The following is a 27,667-nucleotide window of genomic DNA, read 5'->3' as shown; positions in this document are numbered from 1 at the left end:
ATATCTTCGCGATGTTATTGTTATAATTATTGTAATAATTCATTAACGCTAATGCATGCAAGATTGATCCCAACTGAAAATGTATGAGACCCCCCCCCCCCCCGACATTTAACATGTTTTGTATAAGCACAATATGCTTACTTCTGCCCCCTCTACCGATATGATAAATTCCCCTCTATTTTGTCTTGGTTTTGGAAAAGTAGAGGGGCATCTCGTTTTTCCTGGGTTCTATCGCTACTGGCGGGCGATTAAACGATTCATTTGGCATGGAGATTGTTCGTTGGTCTTGAAATGCACCTCTGTATCCGTATTTCATCAAAAAAATGTTCTAAATACCGAGCAGTTGTGCGTCCTAAATGTCTTAGAGATTTAGATGTCATGACTGGAATTAGCGGTAAGGTCAAAATCATATTTTAACGTGATAGACAATGAACATAACATGAATACTAACCTATACTTAACCTTATACATTCCTGATTCAACATTTTCTTCAACCAAATGGCGCATCTTATGTTTATGTTCGCTCTATTGAACAATAAATAATACTTTCATATGATGGGAGGGGCGGTAGGAAATGATCTTACATAAACATGACAAAATAAGATCCCAGATTGTATTAGAAAATTCATTGTTTTGTTTTGTTTCGTTTTCTGAACTTACTTGTACCAAAAGAACTGTAAGGAGTTGGGCTCGACTAGCACATGAGCAATTAAATGGCCCCTTTTACCAACCAATAGTGTCTCTGATCTTGTTGTACTTGTCAATATCAGTGTATGAAATGTACTGTATTGCTGTTGGTAAATAAATCAATCAAATCAAATCAAGTGACATTAAATACCTCAATTTTTGTTCCACTATGAAAAAAAGGGACATGGTATATCTTAAATACACCATGGTAGACTCACCCTTTCTCTTCATCCACTTCTACGGAATATAGCTCTTCAGAGAACTCGGTCGTAAAGGGCGTCTCATCCCTAGGAAACGAGCTTCCTTGTGCGATCGATACATATGTTATTTTCTTCGGACTTTTGTTCGCGATGTAGAGAATGCGAGATGTCTCGTCAATAGCAATTCCTCGTAGTTCTAGGATTTAATTAAAACAATATAAATTTTGTCGGAACAAGGCAGGTGATACCTCTTAACAAATGAAATAATGAAACGAATTAGCAATAAATAAGGAGATCATTAACCCCATAATAGTGAGGAGGCCTTTAAATAATATTATATTCCTCTCTTTAGAAATCTAGCCATCTGATTGGTGGAAATTGGAGTCGTGATTTTAGCCATGCCCGCCTACCGGTCAATAATCTTTTGAAAAGATACCCGCATGCCGCGATTAACGGGCCGCATAAATACATTTTGATGTGATCCCCTTGGTTTACGTGTTAAGAGTTACTTTGTGCGAGCGCAGATACCATACAATGCAGTGTGTGTGCGATTCCCAATTGATTGTAACATTCAGTCATTTTTCCAGCGAAGATTAACAGACAGTGTCTCAGATTTTCTGTGATGTTTTGACCAATCTTTACTCAAGAAAAGGATAAGGTATGAATTCTTGGTAGAATTTTGTGTGAATTCGGTGTATACAAATATATCGACTGCTTTAATATTCGGGCCTAGCTGTTTCTGTACTGGCTCTCGGAGACAGGCGTTGAGGGGTTATGGCAGGATGCAATGTCCCCTTGAGCCTTTAAAAACAGCTTGGCCTCTCATAGCGGTCGATATACACTGTTGGTCATAATGGTGGAATAATTATTTTTCACCCCTATTTATGAAATGATTTTGACAATGAATTATTCCCAATAGATCTAGATAATAGTATACATTCTCAGATGTTATTGAATAATAATTTGTGAGTGTTTGTTTTGCGTGACTGCTAAAGCATGTGTCTGCTACTATCCTAATCGACTAGGGGACCTACGTCCTTAAGTCATAACTGACAGAAATGAGGATTGATGCCTCACAAAAGGGCACTAATATAGCTGATCGACACGGTCTTGAATCCGGGGACTCACAGTAACGAGGCTATTGCTTAGCCAATGAATCATGACTGTACGCAGCGGGGGCTAGGGTACTTTGCCGCCCCCACAAATACAAAAAAAACTAAGAAAATGCAATCAATTATCAATAATTTCATTGCATTTCCCCCCGGTCCCCAACAGGAAAAAAATCCTCTGTAGGGCCATGCATTATGGTTCAAGACATGTCCACATAGAGGATTTGTTTATGTTGGGGGTCGAGGCAAAATGCAATGAACTGTTGATAACTAATTGAAGTTTCGTTTGATGTGCATAGAAGCACACACATGCTTTAGCAGTCCCGCAAAACAAATACTCACAAATTATTATTAAAGAAAATATTAGAATGTATACTATTATCTATATCTATTAGGAATACATCATTGTCACAATCATCTCATAAATTGGGGTAAAAAAAATATTCCACCATTATGACCAACAGTGTATCAATATCATTTTCTGATTCCATTCAATAAAGATGTCAACAACCCTCAACTTTATGTTATATAAACATGTGTATAAACTTTCTTTTTACATAAGGTGTGCAGCCTGCATCTCTTATATGGAAAATCTGCCAGACCATTGGCTCTATTTTCAACGTGATGTATGTAATATGAATAACTTAGCCACACGAGTATTATTATGTTTGGATTGTAAATACAAACAACACCATATTCTGATCTACATTATTCCTCGCAAAATGCATACAATCATATCAAGATTGTTTTTTAAGACTACGTGAATACATCATACCATCACCGCTTTCAGAAGTGACCGCTTCCCTATTTCCACCATCCTCATCAGCACGATAGACTCGTTTTGTATCCTTGTCAGTCCAGTAGATCTTCTTCTCCACGGAATCATAGGTAATATAACGCGGTTCTTTAGTGGATGGTATAGAAGTGAAGACTAGGTCGTCTCGTAGATATGCAACAAAAATCTTGTTTTCGGTGCTTTCATCTGTCACAAAGATCTTGGCAGTCGATGCTTAAACAGATGGGTGAAAGGAAGGAAATTTATTCCACAAAGTTTCGATAATGTATATATCACCTACAGTAGATAAACTGAAAAGATCCGTATCAATACATATGAAGTTTAAGAAATAGGCACATAAATTATTCAAAGAATATACGTTAAAGATTGCTCTATTCAGAACCATTAAACAGCTCTGTTCTTCTCCGAGGCATTAGTTCCATGTTAATAGGGGTTCTCCTTCTACATCTACTCTTTTATTCTTCAATGTTATCATTTACACTTTCTAAAGATTTCAGCCTATTGTAGGCTAATTCTTGGTCTTACTTGTTTTTTAAAATTCAAATTATAAAAAAAGAGTAAATGCCACTGCATATACGATCATCAATCGTTACAATTTCGAAAAAGACAATTATACATGTATTAAATATGGAACTCTAAAAAACTTTTTCAAAAGAAGCGCCGAAAGAAAAAATGAATGTAAGGAAAGGAAAAATAAAACGAATACATTTTTGCACTAAGTGAAAGATAGGCAAATTCAGAGGGAAAAAGAGAGAGAGAGAATTGGAAAGTGACTAGGGAGAAATATGAAAAGAGAGAGAGAAGGAGAGAGAGAAAATATACAGAGAGAGAAAGGAAAAGAGAGAAAGATGAAAGAGAGAGAGATGAAAGAGAGAGAAAGAGAGAGGGAAAGAGAGGATGAGATTGTGAAAATGTATTTTTCTTACGAGTAGTAGTGGTAGGATGTGAGGTGGTGGCTTCAATCGTGGACATCGTTATGGTGTCTTCTGTAGTAGTTGATTCTGAAGAGGAAAATTATATATATTATACCTGATAATTCAACCTGGGGCCAAATAAAAATCATATTCATATTTACCAAAATTTAACAAATCTTACAGGATAAAATCATCACATGCTATTTAATTCCTAGCTTTTGACGCCTGGGTGGCTGCCGAGAACAAGATGTCACTTTACGTGGTAGCATATTCTATAATCATGTCAGTAAAAGTGGTATAGCGAGAGAGAGAAAGAGAGAGAGAGAGAAAGAGAGAGGGAGAGAGAAGAAAGTGAGAGAGAGAGAGAGATATGAAAGAGAAGAAAGAGAGAGAGAGACATGGAGAGAGAGAGAGAGAGAAGATGTGGTTTTCTTACGAGTAGTAGTGGTACGATGCGAGGTGGTGGTATCCATCGTAGACATCGGTGTGGTGTCTTGTGTAGTAGTTGATTCTGAAGAAGAAATATAATATATATACCTGATAATACAACTTGGGGCCAGTTAAGAAATCTTACAGGATACATCATCACATGTTATATACCTCACTTATGAAATCAAGCCTTCTGATTGGTCAAAATTGCAGTCGTGGTTTAAGCCTTTCCCGTGAATAAACGAAAAATGCCAAACCTATGCAATAGTTGTAGAGTAAATCAGTAAAATCCCGGCAAATTACAGTTACCGGGAAAATAGTTCAATCTTGCTGACATACCTATTGGTTCACGTGTTAAAATATGATTTGAGCGAGAGCGAATACCATACATTGTGTGTGTGCGAATTGGTCGCTTAACTTGTTATATTTTTTAATAAGACGACCGACGATGTCGATCGTACTACTAAATCCGACCTAGATTCTACTTATAGTTTCCAAACAAGGCAAAAATGCCTGAATAAACTATTCCTAGATTTCAACTTCTTGATGATGATCAATTATTTCAAGATTTGATTAATTCTGCTGACAGCAAGAACACCAAAATGGTACGTAAAAATCTTCATAAATATATTCCATGATTAGGTCTAGATCTAGGCTAGCTGCAAGTTATCAACACAGACCTCGATAGCGTAAAAAAACTGCCAAATTTGGAGCTGGACAACGTAGATCTAGGCCTAGGCCTACTCCAAAAGTTTTACACTGGTGCTATAGTCTAGACGGAACAACGGTTTTGTATGCATGAAGAAATCAATTTTAACTGTTAGATTCGGACTTCGGCGTCATTTCCTCAATTCTAACAATGTCGACATCATAAATTAAGCATGAAGATTTTTCCAATTCGACGATGGTTTTTAAGCGTTTTTCAGCAATGCTTAAACAAGAAGGAAAGGGAGTTGTGACTCACAAACCAGCTGTCTCGGCAGGAGACATGGACAAAATCCAAGGTTCGCTCGATTTGGGGTACGTTTATGCTCAACTTTTTCTGGCCAGAATGAGGCATTTGTTACGCGTTTAGTTCAAAACACGGTTGCGTCCTTTTTCATTTTTGTAGAATCACAGAAAAACGGTGATCGTAATCGCTGATCGTAAACTCACGAAAAGGTGCGTTTTGGATCGGCGATTCTGGGGAAGCATAAACGCACAATCATTTGTAAACGCGTTTAAATGGGGTCAACGTAGCATGCGCAGTGCAGACTCTGCACTGCACTTCTCTGGCTCCTCCAGGCATGATTCTGGCTCTGAGCCAGAATCATGCCTGGAGGAGCCAGAGAAGTGAGCATAAACAGTACACCGTGGAACTGCGATTACGATAAACGTTTACGATGAGCTTTTCAAATCGCTCATTCTGCCTTCAAAATTGAGCATAAACGTACCCTTGGATGATCCTGTTGGTCTTCAGGACAAGGTATTTATTGATGTTATGACACTCAACAGCTTTGAAATTTGTGAGGAATTAGGAGGAAATGCTACATACTTAGATCTAGACTATCTAACTCTCAAAGATACACTCACAAAAAACAACCGTGCAGATAAACTAGAGAAAAGCAAAGGTGGTGTCATAAGTTGACTCTTTTTTCAGTATATAAAAGTAATAGTGACTGCTTTAATTTTCGAGACATAGTTGTTTTTATGCGCTCTCGGGGAGGTTAAGCCGAGGGCAATAGCACGATTGTAACCTCCCCTTGAGCGTTTAAAAACAAGTTTGTCTCTCAAAGCAGTTATTATTACTATACTATTTACTGCCCAGCTTTTGACGCCTGGGTGCCTGCCGAGAACAAGATGTTACTTTACGCGGTAGCATAATTCTATAATCATGTAAGAAAAAGTGGAATAAACAGAGGAAGAAGGAAGAGGAGAGAGAGAGAAAGAGAAGAAAAAGAGAGAAAGGAAAAGAGAGAAAGATGAAAGAGAGAGAGATGAAAGAGAGAGAAAGAGAGAGGGAAAGAGAGGGGGGATTGTGAAAATGTATTTTCCTTACGAGTAGTAGTAGTAGGATGTGAGGTGGTGGCTTCAATCGTAGACATCGTTATGGTGTCTTGTGTAGTAGTTGATTCTGAAGAAGAAACATGATATATACACCTGTTAATACAATCAGGGGCCAAATAAAAATCATATTCATATTTACCAAAATTTAACAAATCTTACAGGATAAATCATCACATGTCGCTTGGAAAGTGGAATAGAGAGAGAGAGAGAGAGATAGAAAGAAAGAGAGAGAAGAGGAGAAAGACGGAGAGATAAAAATGTTGAGGGAGTAAAGGGAAGAGGAAAATCATGAAAAATAATATTCGAGAATGAAAGAAAAAGCGGAGAGAGAGAGAGAGAGAGACGGACAGAGAGTGAAGGTAAATGAAAAAAAATTGTGAAATTGTAGCCGAAAAGGGTGAGCATGTTTAGAGAGAACGAAGGAGGGAGAGAGATAGAGATAGAGAGAAAGAGAGAGAGAAAGAGAGAGAGAGAGAGAGGGAGAGAGAGAGAAAAAAAGAGAGAGAGGAAGAAATGAAAGAGAGAGACAGAGATTGTAAAATGAAGGTTTCTTACGAGTAGTAGTGGTAGGATGTGAGGTAGTGGCTTCCAACGTGGACATCGTTATGGTGTCTTGTGTAGTAGTTGATTCTGAAGAAGAAATATGATATATACACCTCTCAATACAATCAGGGGCCAAATAAAAATCATATTCATATTTACCAAAATTTAACAAATCTTACAGGATAAATCATCACATGCTATTTAATTCCTAGCTTTTGACGCCTGGGTGGCTGCCGAGAACAAGATGCTGCTACGTGGTAGCATATTCTATAATCATGAAAGTAAAAGTGCAATAGACAGCGAGCGAGAGCGAAATAGAGAGAGAAAGAGAGAGAGAGAGAGAGAGAGAGAGAGAGAGAGAGGGGAAGAGAGAGAGAGAGAGAGAGAGAGAAAGAGAGACGGAGAGAGAAAATTGTTGAGGTGAAAAGAGAAGTGAAAAAACATATAAGTAGTATTCGAGAAGGGAAGAAAGGAAGGAGAGAGAGAGAGAAAGAGACAGACAGAGAGTGAATGTAAATGTTAATACAATCTGGGGCCACATAAAAATCATATTCATATTTACCAAAATTTAACAAATCTTACAGGATAAATCGTCACATGCTATTTAATTTCTAGCTTTTGACGCCTGGGTGGCTGCCGAGAACAAGATGCTGCTATGTGGTAGCATATTTTATGATCATGAAAGTAAAAGTGGAATAGAGAGAGAGAGAGAGAGAAAGAAAGGGGGGGCAGAGAGAGAGGAAAAAAAAGAGAGATAGAGAGAGAAAGACAGACGGAGAGAGAAAATTGTTGAGGTGAAAAGAGAAGTGAAAAAGAGAGATAGAGAGAAAAAAAAGAGAGATAGAAAGAGAAAGACAGACGGAGAGAGAAAATTGTTGAGGTGAAAAGAGAAGTGAAAAATCATATAAGTAGTATTCGAGAAGGGAAGAAAGGAAGGAGAGAGTGGGAGACGGACAGAGAGTGAATGTAAATGAAAATATTGTGAAATTGTAACCGAAAAGGGTGAGCATCGTTAGAGAGAACGAAACAGGGAGAAAGAGAGAGAGGGTGAGGGAGAGAGAAAGAGAAGAAAAAAAGAGAGAGAGAGGTAAACGATAGACAGTGAGAGGGAGGGAAAGGGAGAGAGAGAAAGATGTAATAGAGAGATGAAGGAGATAGAGAGAAATAGTGTAAATGTAGTTTTCTTACGAGTAGTAGTGGTAGGATGTGAGGTGGTGGCTTCAATCGTGGACATCGTTACGGTGTCTTGTGTAGTAGTTGATTCTGAAGAAGAAATATCATATATACACCTGATAATACAACCTGGGGCAAAACAAAAATCATATTCACATTTACCCTAATTAAACAAATCTTACAGGCTACATCATCACATGACGCTTGGAAAGTGGAATAGAGAGAGAGAGAGAGAGAGAGAAGAGGAGAAAGACGGAGAGAAAAAAATGTTGAGGGAGTAAAGGGAAGAGGAAAATCATGAAAAATAATATTCGAGAATGAAAGAAAAGGCGGAGAGAGAGAGAGAGAGAAAGAGAGACGGACAGAGAGTGAAGGTAAATGAAAAAAATTGTGAAATTGTAGCCGAAAAGGGTGAGCATGTTTAGAGAGAACGAAGGAGGGAGAGGGATAGAGATAGAGAGAAAGGTAGAAAGAGAGAGAGAGAGAGAGAGAGAGAGAGAGAAAAGAGAGAGGAAGAAATGAAAGAGAGAGACAGAGATTGTAAAATGAAGGTTTCTTACGAGTAGTAGTGGTAGGATGTGAGGTAGTGGCTTCCAATGTGGACATCGTTGTGGTGTCTTGTGCAGTAGTTGATTCTGAAGAAGAAATATGATATATATATATATATATATATTTACTTGACAAGACAACCTTCGTCCAAATAAAAATATATTCATATCTCCCCAACTTTACAGGATAAATCATCACATGATATTATAGGTTTTACCGCTTGGGTGGCAGCCGAAAACAAGATGCATGCTGCTGTACGTGGTAGCATATTCTGTACACGTGAAAGTAAAAGTGAAATAGATAGGCATTAAGAGACGGAGAGAGAAAATTGGAGAGAGAGAGAGAGAAAGAGAGAAAGAGAGAGAGATAGAGAGAGTAGGGAAGTGAGAAAACATGTAAAATAGTAATCGAGAGGGAAAGAGAAGGATGAGAGAGAGAGAGAGAGAGAAGAGGAGAAAGACGGAGAGAAAAAAATGTTGAGGGAGTAAAGGGAAGAGGAAAATCATGAAAAATAATATTCGAGAATGAAAGAAAAGGCGGAGAGAGAGAGAGAGAAAGAGAGACGGACAGAGAGTGAAGGTAAATGAAAAAAATTGTGAAATTGTAGCCGAAAAGGGTGAGCATGTTTAGAGAGAACGAAGGAGGGAGAGAGATAGAGATAGAGAGAAAGATAGAAAGAGAGAGAGAGAGAGAGAGAGAAAAGAGAGAGGAAGAAATGAAAGAGAGAGACAGAGATTGTAAAATGAAGGTTTCTTACGAGTAGTAGTGGTAGGATGTGAGGTAGTGGCTTCCAATGTGGACATCGTTGTGGTGTCTTGTGCAGTAGTTGATTCTGAAGAAGAAATATGATATATATATATATTTATATATATATATATATATATATATATATATATATATATATTTACTTGACAAGACAACCTTCGTCCAAATAAAAATATATTCATATCTCCCCAACTTTACAGGATAAATCATCACATGATATTATAGGTTTTAACGCTTGGGTGGCAGCCGAAAACAAGATGCATGCTGCTGGACGTGGTAGCATATTCTGTACACGTGAAAGTAAAAGTGAAATAGATAGGCATTGAGAGACGGAGAGAGAAAATTGGAGAGAGAGAGAGAAAGAGAGAAAGAGAGAGAGATAGAGAGAGTAGGGAAGTGAGAAAACATGTAAAATAGTAATCGAGAGGGAAAGAGAAGGATGAGAGAGAGAGAGAGAGAGAGATAGTGTATTAAAATGTAGTTTTCTTACGAGTAGTAGTGGTAGGATCCGAGGTGGTGCTATCCATCGTGGACATCGTTTTGGTGTCCTGTGTAGTAGTTGTTTCTGAAGAAGAAATATGATTTATACACCGGGGCCCTGTCTTACAAAGAGTTAATATTAGTCGCAACTTATTTGCGATTGATATCGATCGCAATTATGTACAAAAGAGATGGGGGACTGTAAACTCGCAATTGATTAGAGGACTTTGTAAGACTCTTTGTAAAACAGGGCCCTGATGACACAACCGGGGAGCAAACTACATTTAAATTTATATTTACTAAAATTTGACTGAACAAATCCTTACATGATATTCAATTCCTAGCTTTTGATACCTCATCGACTGCCGAGAACAAGATGTTACTTTCACGGTGTAGCATATTATATACACGTGAAAGTGAAAGCGAAAGAGAGAGGCATGGAGGGATGGAGAGCAGGGAAGTCGAGAAAGACAGCTAAAATAGAAATCGAGAGAGAAAGAGAAAGGCCGAGAGAGAGAGAGAAAAAAAAGAGAGACAGAGAGATAGACAGGCAGACAGACAGACATACAGACATACAGACGGACAGAGAGAGAGAGAGAGAGAGGGGAGAGAGAGATAAAGTGAGGGAGAATGAACAAATTAAGAAAATTATAAACGTAAACGAGAGAGGCAGACAGATAGACAGACGGACACAGAGAGAGAGAGAGAAAGTCAGAGAGAATGAACAAATTAAGAAAATTATAAACGTAAGAGAGAGAGGCAGAAAAAGATAGACAGATAAAGAGAGGCGAAAAGTGAAATAGAAAGAGAGAAGGAGAGAATTGAGAAAGAGAAGGGGAAATAGGAAAGATAAATAACAAAAGCAAGATCGAGAGAGAAAGATAAAGGCAGAGAGAGAGAGAGAGAGAAAGAGAGAGAGGGGCAGACAAAAAATATGGAGGACAAAGGGGAGAAGAAGAGGGAGAAGGGGAGGGGACAGAGAGAGAACGATGGAAGGGGGGTCTGACTATCGGTTGATTATGATGAAAATTAGTTGTATAGATGGTTTTTAATTAATTTTGTCAAACCGACTTTTCAGATAATTATTGTGATTGCTTTTATTCTCACGTTCATTGCAGCGTTTCCCCCGATATCCAGCAGAGCAGTGGCATTTGTAGTTTTCCATAGTCTCCTCACACCAGCCATTTTGACAGGTATTTTCGCCACAATCTTTAGTTAAAAGAGGAGAACAAGACACTGCAACTATATTAGTGTGGTACGGTATGTCACTGAAACAGCTCCCGTAGGACTTTTTTGCCATTTTTTTTTTTGGTGCATTTTTGATTCATTTAGGCATTTAAGCTATCAGAAATTGATGGGGTTCAAATTTTCCCGAAGACACCCAATTTCCCCATTGCACTTTATATAAGCCATTTTGGCGGACAATATGGACCCCCCCCCCCCCCAGGAAGTGGAGGAGGGGTCTGAAAAAAGTCGTAGTAGTAGTAGTAGTAGGAGTAGTAGTAGCAGTACTCGTTTTAGTAGTCGTAGTAGTAGTAGTAGTAGTAGTAGTAGTAGTAGTAGGAGTAGTAGTAGCAGTACTCGTTTTAGTAGTCGTAGTAGTAGTAGTAGTAGTAGTAGTAGTAGAGTTAGTAGAAGTTTCTAATATTAATACTGACTTATACAGATCTCGTTTTAAAACCTCTCATTGAAAAAGTGTGCTACTAATAATCGTAAACTTGTTAAAAGGACCAGTTGGCTAATTAATCATCCAATAATTAGATTAGCTTTAGAATCACTCGGGTATATCGACATTTTGTGTTGCTAAGACAACCACACGCGTAACGTACTACACACCAACAAAATGGAATTAATTTACTTAAGTGTAGCTCGTTCTTGACCTCATGATGGAGGACGAGATGTATCATATTATTCGTAAGTAGGCAGGCAGACCAATCCTGATATGGAAGTACAGTAAATTAAACAAATACAGAGTTTGGAAACAGGATCACATGCACACTCTTCCATATTCGCCCACACCCCCACAAAATAATTAATTGTTTTGATTTTGGTTGCAATGCCTTCCGACATATTCTTAATAATCAGCGATTTCTGGTTAACAAATTGCCTTTTCAACTATAATCGAATATAAAGCTTTTGGGGAAACAACACTAATTGGGACTGCACTTCTTGTAGCTACTTGTGCCCTCTATGTAACCAACAGTTGGTCCCCCATAATCCCCTTTTCCCTATGTTAATTGAGAGCTGGTTTGATGAGATAACCACCTTTCCGTGACCACGCAGAGAGGTCTAATCCCTCCTGGCTAAATTAGTGCAGATAGGCTTGAATAGAAATTTAGAAATTATAATGTTGGTAATTAATCATATTGTATACAGACTTAGTCAAGACCACAAACGCCTTTGTGGAAAGCAATTTTGAAATTGGCAATGCTACACTGTTAAATAAAACTGCAAATAAATCAATCAATCAAATTAAAATAATTGAATTATATGACAATTGATTTCAGAACTTCATAAAAAGAGTTTTTCCATCGTGTAATAAGTCAACCTAACCGTTAACCGTCGGTTTAGCACCTAAAGCTCCCCCTTATAAAACCCTGTCCGTTTGGGCGATTCAATCTTGTCTTCAGCCAAATTTACCTATGAAGCCCGTTACCAAGGGCAACGGGCATCTTTTATATTAACTATTGACCGTAAGACGGGCATGGCTAAAATCACGACTCCAATTTAGACCAATCGGATGACTAGATTCATTCAAAATACTAAAGAGAGGTATATAAAATTCATCATAAACCGTAGAGGATTATGTAAACCTTTTTACCTGTTTTACCAGGGATTATCAACCCCATCTACCTAGGAACTAAAAACAAAAGATTTCGGCTTTTGTGAGTCTTTTTTGTGTTTTGTAATGTAAAATGACATCGCTTCTTTTTTTGACAAAGGTTTGTCATGGACTAGATGGAGTCACACAATCTTTGGGAGGGGGGCATTTTTTTCCGGCTGCTCTCAGGATATAACACCCGGATGCTATGGATATACTTTCAACCGCTGTTGACAATGAAATAATCTCTAACATAGTGTCGAATCTTATGGCACTTTTGGCAAGGATTTACATGATTACATTTTTCAAAAGAATCGAACCGTAGAACAGGTCCACCCCCCCCCCCCCCCCTCAGTGTTATTTAGGGTACGCGTTTGCATGTTCCATTCCTTTGAAAGCAACCCCTATCTCTGGTGTGTAAAGTGGGGGAGGGGCGGGAGATCAGCTACAATTTATTACTATTGTACTAGCAGGCATCATCATTTAACTCGAAAAGAACGACTTACCAGGAAATCTGCACACTTTGTGTCCGGGCGGGATCCCCAGTTTACTCTTCCTTCTTGGACAAGAAGCTTCCTTAGATGTGTATGGGATGAGCTTTGGAATTGTCTGTACCATACTGCCATTATGATGCATTTCCTTCTTACATTCGTTGAACATTGGTAAGGTGTAACTCAGCCCTAATCCGTCCGAACAACAAGTACCCGTGTTCTCATTCGAAGAAACGACAGAGGCTTTGAATGAGATATAAAAGGAGAAAATACAAATTGAGTAAAGAGTATAAATCTTTTCTGGTGTTAACCCATTAGAACCCAGTAACTACACCATATAGCGGAGCGTGGGTCCACCATTGAGATAAAAATTGAAATTGAAAATGAAATTATTTCCATATTTTGCTCACTCATTTGTACGTTCTTTTTGTTTATACATGTATTGAAAGCGCCAAATAAATGGTAATAACATCAATTTTTGATTAATAATGTCAATATCAATGTTTCATTGTATTTATGTTGAATACTGCTACTACTACTGCTACTACTACTACGACTACTACTAATACTTCTTCTACTAATATTGATACTACTATTACTTCTATCACTGTATTAATAATGATGATAATAATAATGATAATGATGAATCATCGTTTAATACCAGAATCATACGTACCGAAGGATACACATGTCAGGAAAACAAGGATCACGCCTCGTATGAGATATTTGTCCTTTCCATGTGAAAAAAAAAGAAATGGAAAAGGCTTCATATTAGATGATAAGAGGCATAAAGTTCGATGATCAAAATGTCTATTAATTAATACTGATAAATGCAGCTCAGTTGACGTAACTGTACATAATAATTCAGAGACTGCATGTGATATGTTGCCATTTTTGGACAATTAACTCTACTTCCCTGCAGATAAATCTTGTAAATGGACATTCATCTTTAAGACCTCAGTCCCTCTAAATAGGCCATTTTCGTAATGTAACCAAATGTATACTTAAGGGCCTCCATACGAATGATTGCACAGAATTTCAATAGTCAACATTTCATGTATTATGTGTTGTATAAGGTAGGGCAAACCATAATGTTTGTCCTATGTATTCAATTTGTATTCTGACTAATTTGCATCGAGGCGTTTCACAAGAATAAATTTGGTTGCATTACCAAATGAATTATTAAAAATACCATGAAATTTGAGATATTCTTAATATAACAGGCAAGGCGTTTTTTCGACTTATATCTTAAGTAAAAGTAAATTAATATGAATTAATATGGATATTCAATGCATGTAATAACTTAAACAGGAAGAGAAAAACAGCCAAGGTATTTATCCACGATCTTTTAAAAAAAAATCTTAAATCGATATCGCATTTTATACCATTTATATACGAAACACATGTTTGTCCAGTTATATGCAGATGAAAGTAATAATTTATACATTTTTTCTGTATTCATTTTAGCATCCTCATTTATGTAGGGGGTGGTGCATCTTTCAAAGTAAAGACATCTACAAAAAGGGCACTTTTTACAGAAAATAGGGGCACCTACAAGGGGCTTCCCAAAGCGAAAAAATACATGGGCATATATGCATATGTTTGCAATTAAATAAATAAAGGCGAGGACTCACCATTTTGACTGATGGAACAGAAATCCCAATTATTCGATAAAATCCAGTCGAACAACAGTTGGTTGATTGTATTTTGTTTTTGCAACGTTGTCTTTACATTTCAAATAAAGTAAACTCTTAGAATGAGACAAAATGTATTTAAAATGCGAAGCAACCATCCAAGAATGCCATAATTTAGGTTTTCGGAAGATTTTGCTCAACTTCCTTGCTGTGTTGTCTTTATAATTCAAAACGACTCGACACTTGTTCATCCAGCAGCATTATAGTTTCTGTAAAGTTTTTCTTGCAATGTAGTCTTTACTCCTTAACTCCTCAAAATAAAGTAAAAACGTGAATAAAAGATCCAGTATTGCAAATAGTCTGTTGTTGTTTTTTCTCGAAATGTAACTCACATTACAATTTGCCTAATTCTGTTTCGACAACAAAATGAGAAACAATGAACACGTCTATCGAAACACTCGGGGTTTAATGCCAACTTTCACGGGTTAATATCCAATATGCGGATGTCGCGGCTAACAGGCACCCTGATCAGGAAGAGAAATGCCCGTTTTAAGTAACCAATCAACGCGAGGAACACTTGACATATCCCCACAGTGCCCACCCAGACCGCTTTGACAGTCGAGTGTTTAGCGAACCATGGTATCAGTATATTAATTTTCCTCGCAAAACTGGAGGTTTTAGTTGATTAGTATGGTGTACCAAAAGACGTATGACGTTATCCTCGGCCTAGTAAACAACATAAATGGAGCGTAAGAGGAATTTTGAGAAATATCAGGGAATTCAAACCAACGAAATCCGATGTTCTATTTCAGAAAATGTTATTCTGACGATTGGAAACACTGCATGGTATTTGCACAAGTTTGACATAAGATACAAATGCTGCTTTAACTGCAGAGAGATGAATCCCAAATAACTAAACTGCCGTTTTGAAACTAACATTCGATGTCACACTTGAGATAAATAATGTGATTGTGCGGAGGGGAAAACACTAGAAATTAGGCAAGGAAGACATAGCTACAAATTCTGTGCAGTTTTCTTTATACTCTGTCAACATTATCACGATGCTTCCAATGAATCTCATGAAACAAAACAAAAAACAAAATCAAGTCTAAGTCTGTCTGGAAAGAGTAAAAACACCCTGATGTAAACATTCTGTTTCTTTAGGAGTGCCGCAAGGGTCCATTCTAGGACCTTCTTTTCTTAATCTATATTGATAATTTGGTTACGAAGGGTCAGACCTATGATTTGTCAAATCAAATTATTGCTATGAAAGATGGAGGCTGCGATTTTTTTATAATCATCAAACTTGCAAAAATAGCGGCTAGAATAATCCTAACATGCAACTTTTATACGCCCTCAAAAGAAAACTTTCATAACATGAAATGGCTCTTATCTAACGATCGTGTGACGTATATATTAATTGGCTTGCATGTACAAATGTTTTATAATATGTTTAAGTGTGCTGACAATTCCAATCATTTTAACGCAAGATATGAAAATTTTAAAAAAATCTTATTTTTAAATCCCAAAGTTTGTAATATATTGTTTATTCACAAAACTGCTTTGCATACGATTTAATGATTATTGTTCTCTAGCAGTGAGTTATTAAAAGACATGACATACAAATCTTTTGTAATTTTTAGTATTATTTTTAGTTTATGTTCATCTATAATTATATCGAATTCAATTGTATTTTAATGCTTTTACACATTAATGAGTATTTATTTCATGTCCTTACATGTATTAGGTAGTTACCATGTTTTCCAGGGCTTCCCCGGTAGACCAGCTAATTTCTGAGTAGGCCACCTAGGCTAAAAATATTAAAATCGATCATGAATAATTGATACATAATTATCAGTAAAGGTACGCTTGATGGACTTCATTCTGTCTCGAAATGTCGTAATACGGGGTAAGAGTAAAAGTAGAGCGTAGTACAGAAGCTACAAAGAATCACTCAACCAAGCAGCTAGTACGTGAGGAGTGGGTGATGAGCCAATTTATTTGATGATCATCTACTTCAGCAGTAATTTAAAACCCTGCAAATCAATCAAAAATGGCAGTTATAAATGCAAGTACAGATTCTCATCAACATGTATAACCAGTCAGTTTTGCAGGATCATCATTCATCACTGACAACTTACAATGTAGGCGAGGTAATCAGATAGTAAATTATTAATTATCATTGTAGGCGTATAGGCTACTTATTGAAACTTGCAAACATACTAAAATGTTCCAATTATTTATAAAATTTAATCCTCATTTGCATATGCGCAAGAGAGATAATATGTTGAGATAATTGGTATTCTGGAAGTTGTTGTATCTTTTATCTTATCTTATCTTGCATGGTATTTACAACAATATTTACAACAGGCAGGGGGTTGTTGTATTGTTGTGGTGATACTATGGCGGCAATCTTTCTTGCCCAGAACAAACTACGTGCCAATAGACGAGTTGGAAGAAGATTGTGTGTTGACCAGAAACATCACAGATGAGAACTTTTAAAGATATTACAAGCTAGGATATGACGATTTTAATGCTCTCATCATACCAATAAAAGTGAAAGCGTGACTTGTGTTCATGATCCACATACCACAGCGCATATGATGACGCGCAATGACAATGACAATGACAATGACAATTTATTCTCATGTCACCCACATTGGGGTATTGGAGAAGTTTACAATCAGTTTGAATTTGTCAATTAAACACTGTGAAATATACAATACAAATAGAGTTAATGTTAATCCATACAAAATAACACTATCGACAATAGTGAGAAAAATTATGATGATAATGATAATAACAATATTGATGATGATAATAATAATAATAATCAAAAACAAAACGATAATATTAATTAAAACGATAATTAATGACGAAATTAATGGAAGCAATTGAAAAAGAAATTTACTGGCACCAGTAAATTGATATCTGAATTAATGAATTACTGAAAACATTCTTGATATCAATTTAATAAATTGATATAAGACAAAAAAGAGAAACATAAAGTTAATATTAAACTCATAACATGTTTTTGCACATACTTAAATTAATGAAAACGAAGCATTATTTTTCGACAGAATTTTACTAAGTTTAAACGTGTTTGTACATTATTGGAGTTAAAAAGCTGATCCATTTTCAGTGTATTTGGTCTCTCAATAAAATATTTATCGATGAACAATTTTCTTTCTGAACGAAAGGTAGGGCATACAAACAAGTAATGAAACTCATCCCCAAGCGATTGCAAATTGCACAGCGTACATAGCCTCATTTCCCTTGGAGTATTTGAATATCTACCAGCTACAATCGGCAGGTAATGATTGCCACAGCGAAAACGACTTAATATTGTCCGATCTCTTTTAATGAAATCGAGTAAGTATCTTTCTAAACATAAAGAATGTTTGAAGATTCGATAGTTAACACAATGCGAATTATCGTACATTCAAGCAGACCAATACTGAGCATGAGAATCTCTCAATCGACGTTCCACAGTTTGTTTGACCCACTCATAGCTAGTATTTTCACAAATTTCCCATAAATTAGACATCCCCATATTGTCCAGAGTCAGCTTGATTTTTTTTTAACCATAGTGCCTGATATATATTCTTCTCAACGAGTAATTTTAAGATAATATACACCTTACCAGAAAATTTATCCTGTCCACTATGTACAATCCTACACCAGAAGTTTATCATTCTGCTTTCGATATATTTCTCAAGTTTAAGCCTCCCCAATTCACCAAGTACCATACAATTTGCAGTTGTTTTGTTGACAGAAAGGGCTTGCTTACAAAATTTCATGTGGAAAATTTCAAGATCATGTAGCACTTAAAATCCTTATATCTCACTTCCATAGAGCAGAATGGGCAACACAAGTTGATCAAATAATTCCAAGAGGATATCAATAGGTAAGTGCAGTTGATAAGTTTTAGATAATAGACTATCCATTGCTCGTCTAGCTTGATTAAGTTGCTTAATTTGTGCTTTACGAAATTTGTTGATGTAGTTAAAAGTAGTTCCAAGATAGACGTATTCATCAACAACTTCTACAATATCATGATCAAATTAAAATATAGGAATTTTTCGAATTTTTGAGCGTAATAAGCGCTCAATTAACTAATTACGCCCAAGGCGCATCTTCTGATATGGCATAAAGTATTCATATTGGTTAACCTACTTATCATGCTTATATAAAACAGATTTTGATTGGTAGGGTCCATAAAGATGGGCGTGTCAAAAGTGATCAAAGATAAGATAGAGGCGGTCCTTCAAGAGATAACACAGGGATACAACAAGGTTCAGAATACCAACTTACAGCAATATTAGCGCTGTGTGAGCACAGTTTTTTTTTTTTTTTTTGGGGGGGGGGGGGGGCCTCGAAAATTTAAATTTTTTTAACCCCCCCCCCCCCACTCTTGGGCGCCTGGGGGGGGGGGGCATCCCCCAAAAAGGCTAAAAATCACGTGTTTTTACACGTTTTTTCCCGGGGGCGGCCCCCCCCCCCCCTGGATCCGCCACTGTCACCACTACCTATTTCTAATTCGATGGTCAGATCTACCGCAAGAAGTTCGGAGCCTCGATGGGATGCCCAGTCTCCACTCACAGACCCTGTCTAGAGACAGAAACCAACCACATCGAAGCATGCCTTAAGAGGTGTGGCTACCCGGATTAATGGGTCTTCAGAAAAACGGAAGCAGCCATGAAACCCCGGCATGAAACCCACAACCCCTGGATCAGAACCAACCCGTAACACTAGACGGAAAGACATGGTTACCATCATATGTCAAGGGAACATCAGAAGCTAGCTTCCAGAGGGTCCTCAAGAAGTACAACATTGACACCACGACAACACCCTTCTCAAAAACTACGTGGTTCCTTAGTGCATCCCAAGGATGAGCGCACAATGAAAGACTCCTCGGAGGGTTCTGTACAACATCCAATGTAACCAGTGGCGTACGCAGGATTTTTTCAAGGGGGGGGGGGGGGGGGGGGGGGGGGGGGGGGGGTTTACATTTCGAAATCGGCCCAAAAATTTCGAATAAGCAGGGGGGGGGTGTAAGAGGTGATATGATGTAATATTGGATCCCTAAAAAAGAGGCGCTACATAATGATCAAGAAGTGCCTCAAAAAAGTAAAAAAAAAAAATTTGAGTGACCGGTTTCACCACACTCCTTTTCCCCTTTAGAATGTACCCATAGGAAAGTGAAAAGTATGCCGCAGACCTGCCGCAGAGACTTTTAGTCTGCGGCAAAGAGTATGCCGAAGTATGCGGCAGAAGGAAATTTTGCAGCAGACTTGCCGCATACCAGTATGCCACAGGAACAGTCTGCGGCAGGATGAAATTTTGCTGCAGACTTGCCGCATACCAGTACGCCACAGGAACAGTCTGCGGCAGATCTGCGGCAGGATGAAACTTTGCTCCAGACTTGCCGCATACTAGTATGCCACAGGAACAGTCTGCGGCAGATCTGCGGCAGGATGAAACTTTGCTCCAGACTTGCCGCCCGCATACTAGTATGCCACAGGAACAGTCTGCGGCAGATCTGCGGTAGGATGAAACTTTGCTCCAGACTTGCTGCATACTAGTATGCCACAGGAACGGTCTGCGGCAGGGCGAAACTTTGCTCCAGACTTGCCGCATACCAGTACGCCACAGGAACAGTCTGCGGCAGGTCTGCCACAGAAATGTGGGAAATTATACAGTCTGAAGCAAGGCTAAAGGCGGCCATTTTGTAGGACATGCAGTACCATATGAGGTTGAAGGCTGAGCCCATGATCTTGTAAATTCCTGTGTTAATTAGCACTGTTAATTGTCTTTTTAGCTTCTGTCAAACCAAACAATTTGCTTCAAGTTCAACTGGTACCATAAGAGGAATTTATTACATAAGAGGAGACTGAGGAATTAACGGACTGTTTCAAACTTTTTTGTTGTGCCATATGTGATCTTATCTTCAGCCCCACTAACTCACTTTTTTGTTGTAACTACCCAAGACGAAAATCCAATTGAAACTAATTGAACACCAATTGAATTTTCAATTGGTTTCAATTGGTCTCAATAGGTTTTAACAGGTTTCAATGGGACTTTAATAGGACTTCAGATGGTTTCAATTGGTCCAGATTGTCCCTTTTGGACCAATTGGGCCCATTGGCCCCCATTGGCCTACGCCCCATTAGACTTTAATGGGACCCCATTGGCCTAAAGTTGGACTTCAATTGGTCCAATTGAAACCAATCGAAAACCTTTTAAAGTCTAATGGGGCAGATTGGTCCAATTGAAATCCCATTAAAGTCTAATAGGGCCAATTGAAACCAATTGAAACCAATCATCTCATGCATATTCATTATTACTTTACACGTGTGACAGAAAAATACATTTATCATGATTTGTTAAGCAAATTAAGACAATGTACATCATTTTTGTGATTTCTTTTTTCCTTTTGCCATTATTAACCAATAGATTATTTTGTCTGATCATGTTACAATTACATTCACGTTTTAGCAATAAATTGATAGATTGATATTGATTATATGATTACTAACCAAGAAACAATATACATATTTAGTATATATTATAAGTGTACGAGCCTGTGTCGCTTAAATGTTACTCTTGAATACACTTAAAATGATCTATGTGATGGAGTTAATACAATTGAGAATAGAATATACTTAATTGGTAATATCGATATATATTGGTATTACCTAATTGGTAATATCGATATTTCCAATATCAATTATGAAGTATCGATCAGTTTATCACTGGTTCTTCTACATGCATACTTTATTGCCACGTACTGGATATGAAAGAGTATGCGGCAGGTCTGCAGCAGGTCTATATGAGATATGGATATTCATGATGAAGAGTCTGCGGCAGGTCTGCAGCAAGTCTGCGGCAGACCTGCCGCAGACTCTTTATCATACTGAAAGAGTATGCGGCAAGTCTGCAGCAAGTCTGCGGCAGACCTGCCGCAGACTCTTCATCATACTGAAAGAGTATGCGGCAAGTCTGCGGCAAGTCTGCGGCAAAACTAATTTGCATGTGAAAAAGATGACTGTCTGCGGCAGGTCTGCTGCAGATCTGCGGCAAGTCTGCCGCAAGTCTGCCGCAGGAGTATGCGGCAGGCTCATTTCTTTCCTATGGGTAGTGTTATGAAAATTGTAAATTTGTAATTCCAATCATAAATATCTTGATAATCAGAGCTTAAAATGGGTAATTCTCATACGTAAAAAGGGGCACTCATCAGAGATGTAAGGGTACACTTCTTTGAAGGGGAAATGCAATTATTGCAAGCTAAGGAAAAGGGGCACTTTTCAGAGGTAAACAGGAGCACTTCTTGCACCTGAAAAGGCGCACTTATAAAATGTGAAATGGGTGCATTTATTACAAATTATTACAATAGTGCACTTGTCAAAGTAAAAAGGGAACCTATTATATAAGAATAGGGAACGTTGGGCACTTGTTAGAAAGTAAAAAGGGCACTCATTTGTACGAAGTACAAAGTACAAAGATACAATCTTCCTATTTAAAAAGGGGCACTCATCAGAGGTGAAAAGGGGCACTTTTGAAAAGGGGGTGGGACACTAATCTGAAGTAAAGGGGCATTTTCCAGAAAGAAATAAAGGGGTACTTTTGGGGGTGCTCGAGAATGTGGGGCGCACTCTGTTTAAAGTGATCCAATTTGTCTAAGCTTTCAAAGGACATAGTTTCAATCGACAGGATAACCTAAAATTATTTGAAACAGCCTACTAACGTCTTGTCTTATTATCTAAGATCTACCTGCTCACTTGTCCGTTGCATCATTTCAAATTGCATAAGATGTGTATTAAAGGTGCATGCAAGTTTTTGTCACGAACAGCACATGAAAACTCATGAGTGTACTAACCTCAAAGATTTAGTAAGTACAAGAAAGAAAACTTGTTGATAAATTACCCAAAAAATTGAAAATATACTTTCATGAAAAAGATATTCAAGATTATGTGATCATTGCAAAGAGAATATCATGAATTGTGATTGTAAATGAGCATTTTCTTAAAGAACAATCCAACCCTTGTAATAAGTTCATTAGTATTAAAGCATAAAAAAAAGATAAACACAATGGCGAAAGTTTAAAACAAATCGGGCCAATGATAAGAAAGTTATGGATGTTTGAAATATGAGTTCACTAATTATATGCGAATCCCAAATTTGCAGTTTGATCAGTGGATTGTGACGTAGTCGCGGGTAAGTCTGCCGTTTGTCATGTGCATAAATATCATTAGTTGCTGTTTTTCTTCTAAAGGCCTTCACTCTTGGGGCACTTTTAACAAATATCGATGGATTGCATATTATTATATTTCCACTTAACAGCGCAGACCCTCCTAAGGCGCCTTGGATTAATTCTCATGTGCGAGAAGCTGCAGCCTTTTAACCTGAGAGCGCATGCATGAAAACTGTATTGAGTTAACCCAGATGTGCGATTTGCCCACGAAAAGCCGCATTGTGTGTGTACGAAGACCGTGACGTCTTTTTCAAGCCAGAAAAACCGCGATTAATTTTCAACCCATTGAAAGATTCGTCATACTCGTCATACTCCCTCTGCGGCTAAACTAAGTTATTTTATCTATGCTTGATTTCGTGTCTAATTAGCACTGCACACTGTATGTTTGGAATGGATCATTATGCACAATCAAAACACCGTTTAAAAGGGTTGTTTACAAATAATAACACCTGTTCAAAAAATTCAACAAGCTGTTGTATTGTAATGAACTGTTAGCATTTTAAACAACGTTTTATCTGTGTATATATAACCGAATGAATATTTAAAAAGTAGATTTTTTCGGGGAGGTAACTTGGAGGTGTCTAGACACACGGGTTATGGGAGCCCCATTCATATTTAATTTTTCAGCAATTCATGGAAATAAAGACTAGTGTTTTTTTCTCTCTCTCGCTGGTATAAACAATTGCGTGCTGCCCATACAGCCAATGTGTTGATTCATGAATTCTTGTTTGGAGACTATGCTATTCCATTGTCATTTGACTCATTGAGGCAAAACACATTTTACGGAAGGTTTTAAATATTTTTTTTTCTTTGAGAACTTGGTATAAAGCCCTCTCCAAAGAAAATATTTTCTCTTGCTCTGGATCATCTCTTTTCCTCCCTCTCTTCTCTTTCTCTCTCTTTTCTCCCTCTCTTTTGTTTCTTCACTGGCCACCAATTATGGGTGCAGTCTGCCTTCCTATCCGCATTCTGCCCCGTGCCCCCCCCCCCTTCCCCCGGTACGCTAGTGTTTCTCCGGATTGTTATTATCATTATAATCATCATCTTGGTATTATTATTATTATCATTATTTAGATGGAGAGGGTGATGAATAATGAAAGGAAAGCAATGAATTATAAAAAATCGTTTATAGTCGTTTAGAAATTTGGGTTGATTTGACTCTTCCATTCAATAAATCTCATTAAAATGTGAAAACTGCACTCATTATTTTTTCTTCCTCCCTCTCCCGAGTATACTAATGTGTATCCGGTTTTTTGTTTGTTTTGTTAGGTGGGGGTAATGGAAGGAAGGTAACAAATCATTGATTGACATTCGTTTAGAAATTTGCGTTGATTTTGCTCACATCACAAACGAAATCTTATTAAGTTAAATCAATACTCTTGCACAAAATTCAAGATTACGATTTAAGATACTTTATTTCTCCAATCGTGCAAAATATAAACTAACATTATCAATTGCTCCTGTTTGTTGTACTTTCATATTACTCCTTATCAGCGCCCAAAATACACGGGGGCGATGGGCATCTCGCCCCCGTGAGCTCCATAATCGCCCCCGTCAGGTTGCCCACGGGGACGATTGCAAAATTAAAAGTCGCCCCCGTGGAATTATAAAATAAAGATTATATTTTCTTATATAACTTTAACACAAAATAAGTTTCAATTTTCAAACCTTAAACCAATGAAATGGAACTTAGATGGCGCTTTCTCTCCCATCTCTATGTATTACCGGTACAAACAACGGAAGCTCGCAGTGCAGCTAATGCGGCCGTCAGCAGTGGCTATACTGCACCGGTACAACCCGATACCAATACAGTAACAGTAAAGTATCGAAGGAGATTACCCAAAGTTGCTCAGTAATATCAGAGCAGAATATGTAATCTGAAACCCAGGTGAGAAGGTTGCTATGGTAATGTACTGGAAATATTGTCACCTAGGTTAGATTTATAGAACAGTAGTGAACTGTAGGATTGAGTAATTTTTGCGCCCTGATAGTACATTGGTCTGATGAGTTTTCTTTACTCCAGACTTTACCTATTTTTAATCGCATGGGCAATGAAAATATAAATGATATAAAATAAACGCGTGCATGCTCCTCTGTGTAGGCTGTTCATGTTGTTTAATGTTCACTTATTAATTTAGATTGTGTTGGCACTGACATAACTTTTTTAATTCACTTGTTTTAATATTTTTAGGGGGGTAGGGGCAATGCTTCATGCATGCATAAACAACGAGTTAAGCATGATCATAGCTTTAAAAGAACCTAGCGGTAAAGAGTACCAATTAATCACCAAAACAAAGGTTGTAGTGAAGTTAGGAGTTTCATTTGATCATAGGCCGATTGTATAACATTTTAAAAGAGCTATAGATTGATATTATCCCTATTTATAGACCCTCGATTAACATAAAATCGTCTTGTGAGTAGACTATTACCTCTTACTTTAATGTTATCCAGATTACAGTTGCCACAGTAACGCACTGTTCCTCTTTATCACCTGAGTATTATAGTGTCTCTCCTTCTTTCCTCGTCCCCTTCTATTGTCTCAATCCCTCATCCCCATTCTCCTTTGATTTTCCCCTGCCCCCCCCCCCCCCCCCCCCCATGCACCCCTTCAGCCATTTCCCTCTCTTCGCCGTAAACCCAATCATCTTCCCCCCATCCTCTCTAAACTCGTTTTTCCGCCGGTTTGCTTGCTCATCTCTCCCCTCCCCTTCTCCCCTTGCCTTACCGCTCACCCTCTCTAGCTCTCTGTTTACCACTCTCTCCTTCTTTCTTTTCTCCCCTTTCTTTCTCTCCTTCCTCATTCACCTCCAACTTTCGTCTTCTACCTTCTTTTTCACCGCCTTTAATTCGCTCTTATCCATTAATCGCAGTTTATCCAATCCTTTCCCCTAGTTCATTCACTCCCTTTTCCCAAACCTTCATCAACTCATTCTCCGGTCGGCCTGCTTATTCCGCCACCCCCCCCCCCCTCCTCAATCTTCCTTCCCTCCTTCCCGCACGCGCTCTTTCTCCCTCTCTCTTTCCCTTCACTATCCTGCGCTAGCTCTTCTTATTTCCCCTCATTTCCTAAACGCTCCACGGAGTATACGCCCTAATTCCCTTACCCGGCCGGCCGCCCTCTTAAATCCAAAAGAATGCCCCCTTTCGCCTTCTCCCCACCTACGCTCCCTTTTCTACGCGTCTCATTAATGTTGGTCCCTCTCTCGATCCCCCTTTCTCCCTGCTTCCCCTCTCCAGGCGCGGATCCAGGATTTCTTCGGGTGGGGGCCCAATTTTTTTATTTTTGCTCCCGGAAATTTGAAAATCGCGCCAGCCGAAAATGCGCTCAGTGGGGGGGTGGGGGGGGGGGGGGGGGGGGGGGGGGGGGGGGGGGGGGTGGCGGGGTAGTGAGCAATTTTTTTTTGAGGGGCCCTCTAAAATTTGCATCCCCCCCTCCCCCTTGAGCGCCAGGGAGGTGGGGGGGGGGCGAAAATCTCCCCAAAAAGGTAAAATATTTTTGAAGGGGGGAGGAATGGCCCCCCCCCCACCCGGATCCGCCACTGCCCCTCTCTTACCTCGCTCTCTCAGCTCCACCGTTCCTCTCTGTTTCCTCTACTTTTTGTTCCTCCTTTAACCTCCCCTTAGTGGGGTAGTGAGCACATTTTTTTTTTTTGGGGGGGGCCCTCTAAATTTTGCCCCCCCCCCCCTTGAGCGCCAGGGGGCAAGGGGGGGGGCGTGGGGGGTGCGGCATCTCCCCAAAAAGGTAAAATTAACGTGTTTTTACATTTTTATTTACGAAGGGGGGAGGGGAATGCCCCCCCCCCCCCCCCACCCAGATCCACCACTGCCCCTCTCTTACCTCGCTCTCTCAGCTCCACCGTTCCTCTCTGTTTCCTCTACTTTCCCCCTTTGTCCTCCCATTAGTGGGTAGTGACCACATTTTTTTTGGGGGGGGGGCCCTCTAAATCCCCCCCCCCTTGAGCGCCAGGGGGGGGGGTGGGGCATCTCCCCAAAAGGTTAAATTGACGTGTTTTTACACGTTTTATTTTTGAAGGGACGCCCCCCCCCCCCCCCTCCCCGGATCCGCCACTGCCCCTCTCTAACCTCGCTCTCTCGGCTCCACCATTCCTCTCTGTTTCCTCTACTTTCTGTTCTCCCTTTAACCCCCCCCCCCCCCCCCCTTAATTCCTCTTTTTCCCCCTGCTTTCACAGAGTCTTCTCATTGTATATTATATCAACTCCCATTTCTTGGCCTTCCTCCTCTTTCAGCCTAACATCATATATCGGGCATATATCATTATTATTGTCCCACTCATTTCTAGCCCTTCCTCCATTTTCTTCCCCATTTCATCCTCTTTTTCCTCACTCAATCCATCTCCTCCCTTCTTCCCTATTCTACTCTATATACCTCTCTCTTCTACCTCCTGCTCCCGCCCTCCTTTACCCCTCCAATTCTGTTTTCCACACTCAGTCTCCTTCTCACCTCATCCCCTTCTATTCTCTCGATCCTCCTTCCCCACCCTCTCTAAACTCATTCTATCGCCTCATTTGCCGTCTTGCTCATCGTGTTGATATAGGTGATATATTACTATATTATCCTTGTCTCCTTATGTAGAAAACAAAACCTGTTACAATACAAAATATGGGGCACTTATCCCTCTTCACCAACCCCTCCCCGAATCAAAGAATATGTACAACTCATGGTTGGGAGGAACAAAAATTTAAATTTCCTCATAAAAGGAATCAATGTTACTGATCATGCTGAGCTTATAATGCAGTCGCTTGTCTTCACACATT

General features: G+C 38.8%; 1 protein-coding gene and 1 long non-coding RNA gene across 2 annotated transcripts; both read right to left on the bottom strand.

Annotated features, from left to right (window-relative positions):
- Positions 1-5,931: 5,931 nt before the first annotated feature.
- Positions 5,932-8,516, bottom strand: LOC105443246 (salivary glue protein Sgs-3-like). Its single transcript, XM_030993834.1, has 5 exons — positions 8,458-8,516; positions 7,913-7,987; positions 6,737-6,811; positions 6,174-6,248; positions 5,932-5,960 (listed from the first exon to the last, which is right to left on the bottom strand). Exons 1-5 carry the CDS (start codon positions 8,501-8,503, stop codon positions 5,932-5,934), a joined length of 300 nt encoding a protein of 99 aa, XP_030849694.1. The 5' UTR covers positions 8,504-8,516.
- Positions 8,517-9,206: 690 nt separating this feature from the next.
- LOC105443174 lies at positions 9,207-10,892 on the bottom strand. The gene is made up of 3 exons (XR_004065729.1): positions 10,799-10,892; positions 9,702-9,776; positions 9,207-9,278 (listed from the first exon to the last, which is right to left on the bottom strand). It is a non-coding gene; the product is annotated as an uncharacterized LOC105443174 (long non-coding RNA).
- Between the last annotated feature and the right edge of the window lie 16,775 nt (positions 10,893-27,667).

Source organism: Strongylocentrotus purpuratus, unplaced genomic scaffold (genome assembly GCF_000002235.5).
Source record: "Strongylocentrotus purpuratus isolate Spur 01 unplaced genomic scaffold, Spur_5.0 spur5_scaffold_20, whole genome shotgun sequence".
Lineage (NCBI taxonomy): Eukaryota > Metazoa > Echinodermata > Echinoidea > Camarodonta > Strongylocentrotidae > Strongylocentrotus > Strongylocentrotus purpuratus.
The sequence above is the reverse complement of the archived record's forward strand: the minus strand, read 5'-3'. Positions and strand labels throughout refer to the sequence as shown.

Excerpts from the sequence above, each read along its gene's own strand:
- LOC105443246 (XM_030993834.1), bottom strand. The coding sequence starts at position 8,503 with ATGTCCACATTGGAAGCCACTACCTCACATCCTACCACTACTACTC. Across the intron at positions 7,988-8,457 it reads ACATCCTACCACTACTACTC|AATCAACTACTACACAAGAC; the intron begins GTAAGAAACCTT and ends TTTCTTCTTCAG. Across the intron at positions 6,812-7,912 it reads ACATCCTACCACTACTACTC|AATCAACTACTACACAAGAC; the intron begins GTAAGAAAACTA and ends TTTCTTCTTCAG.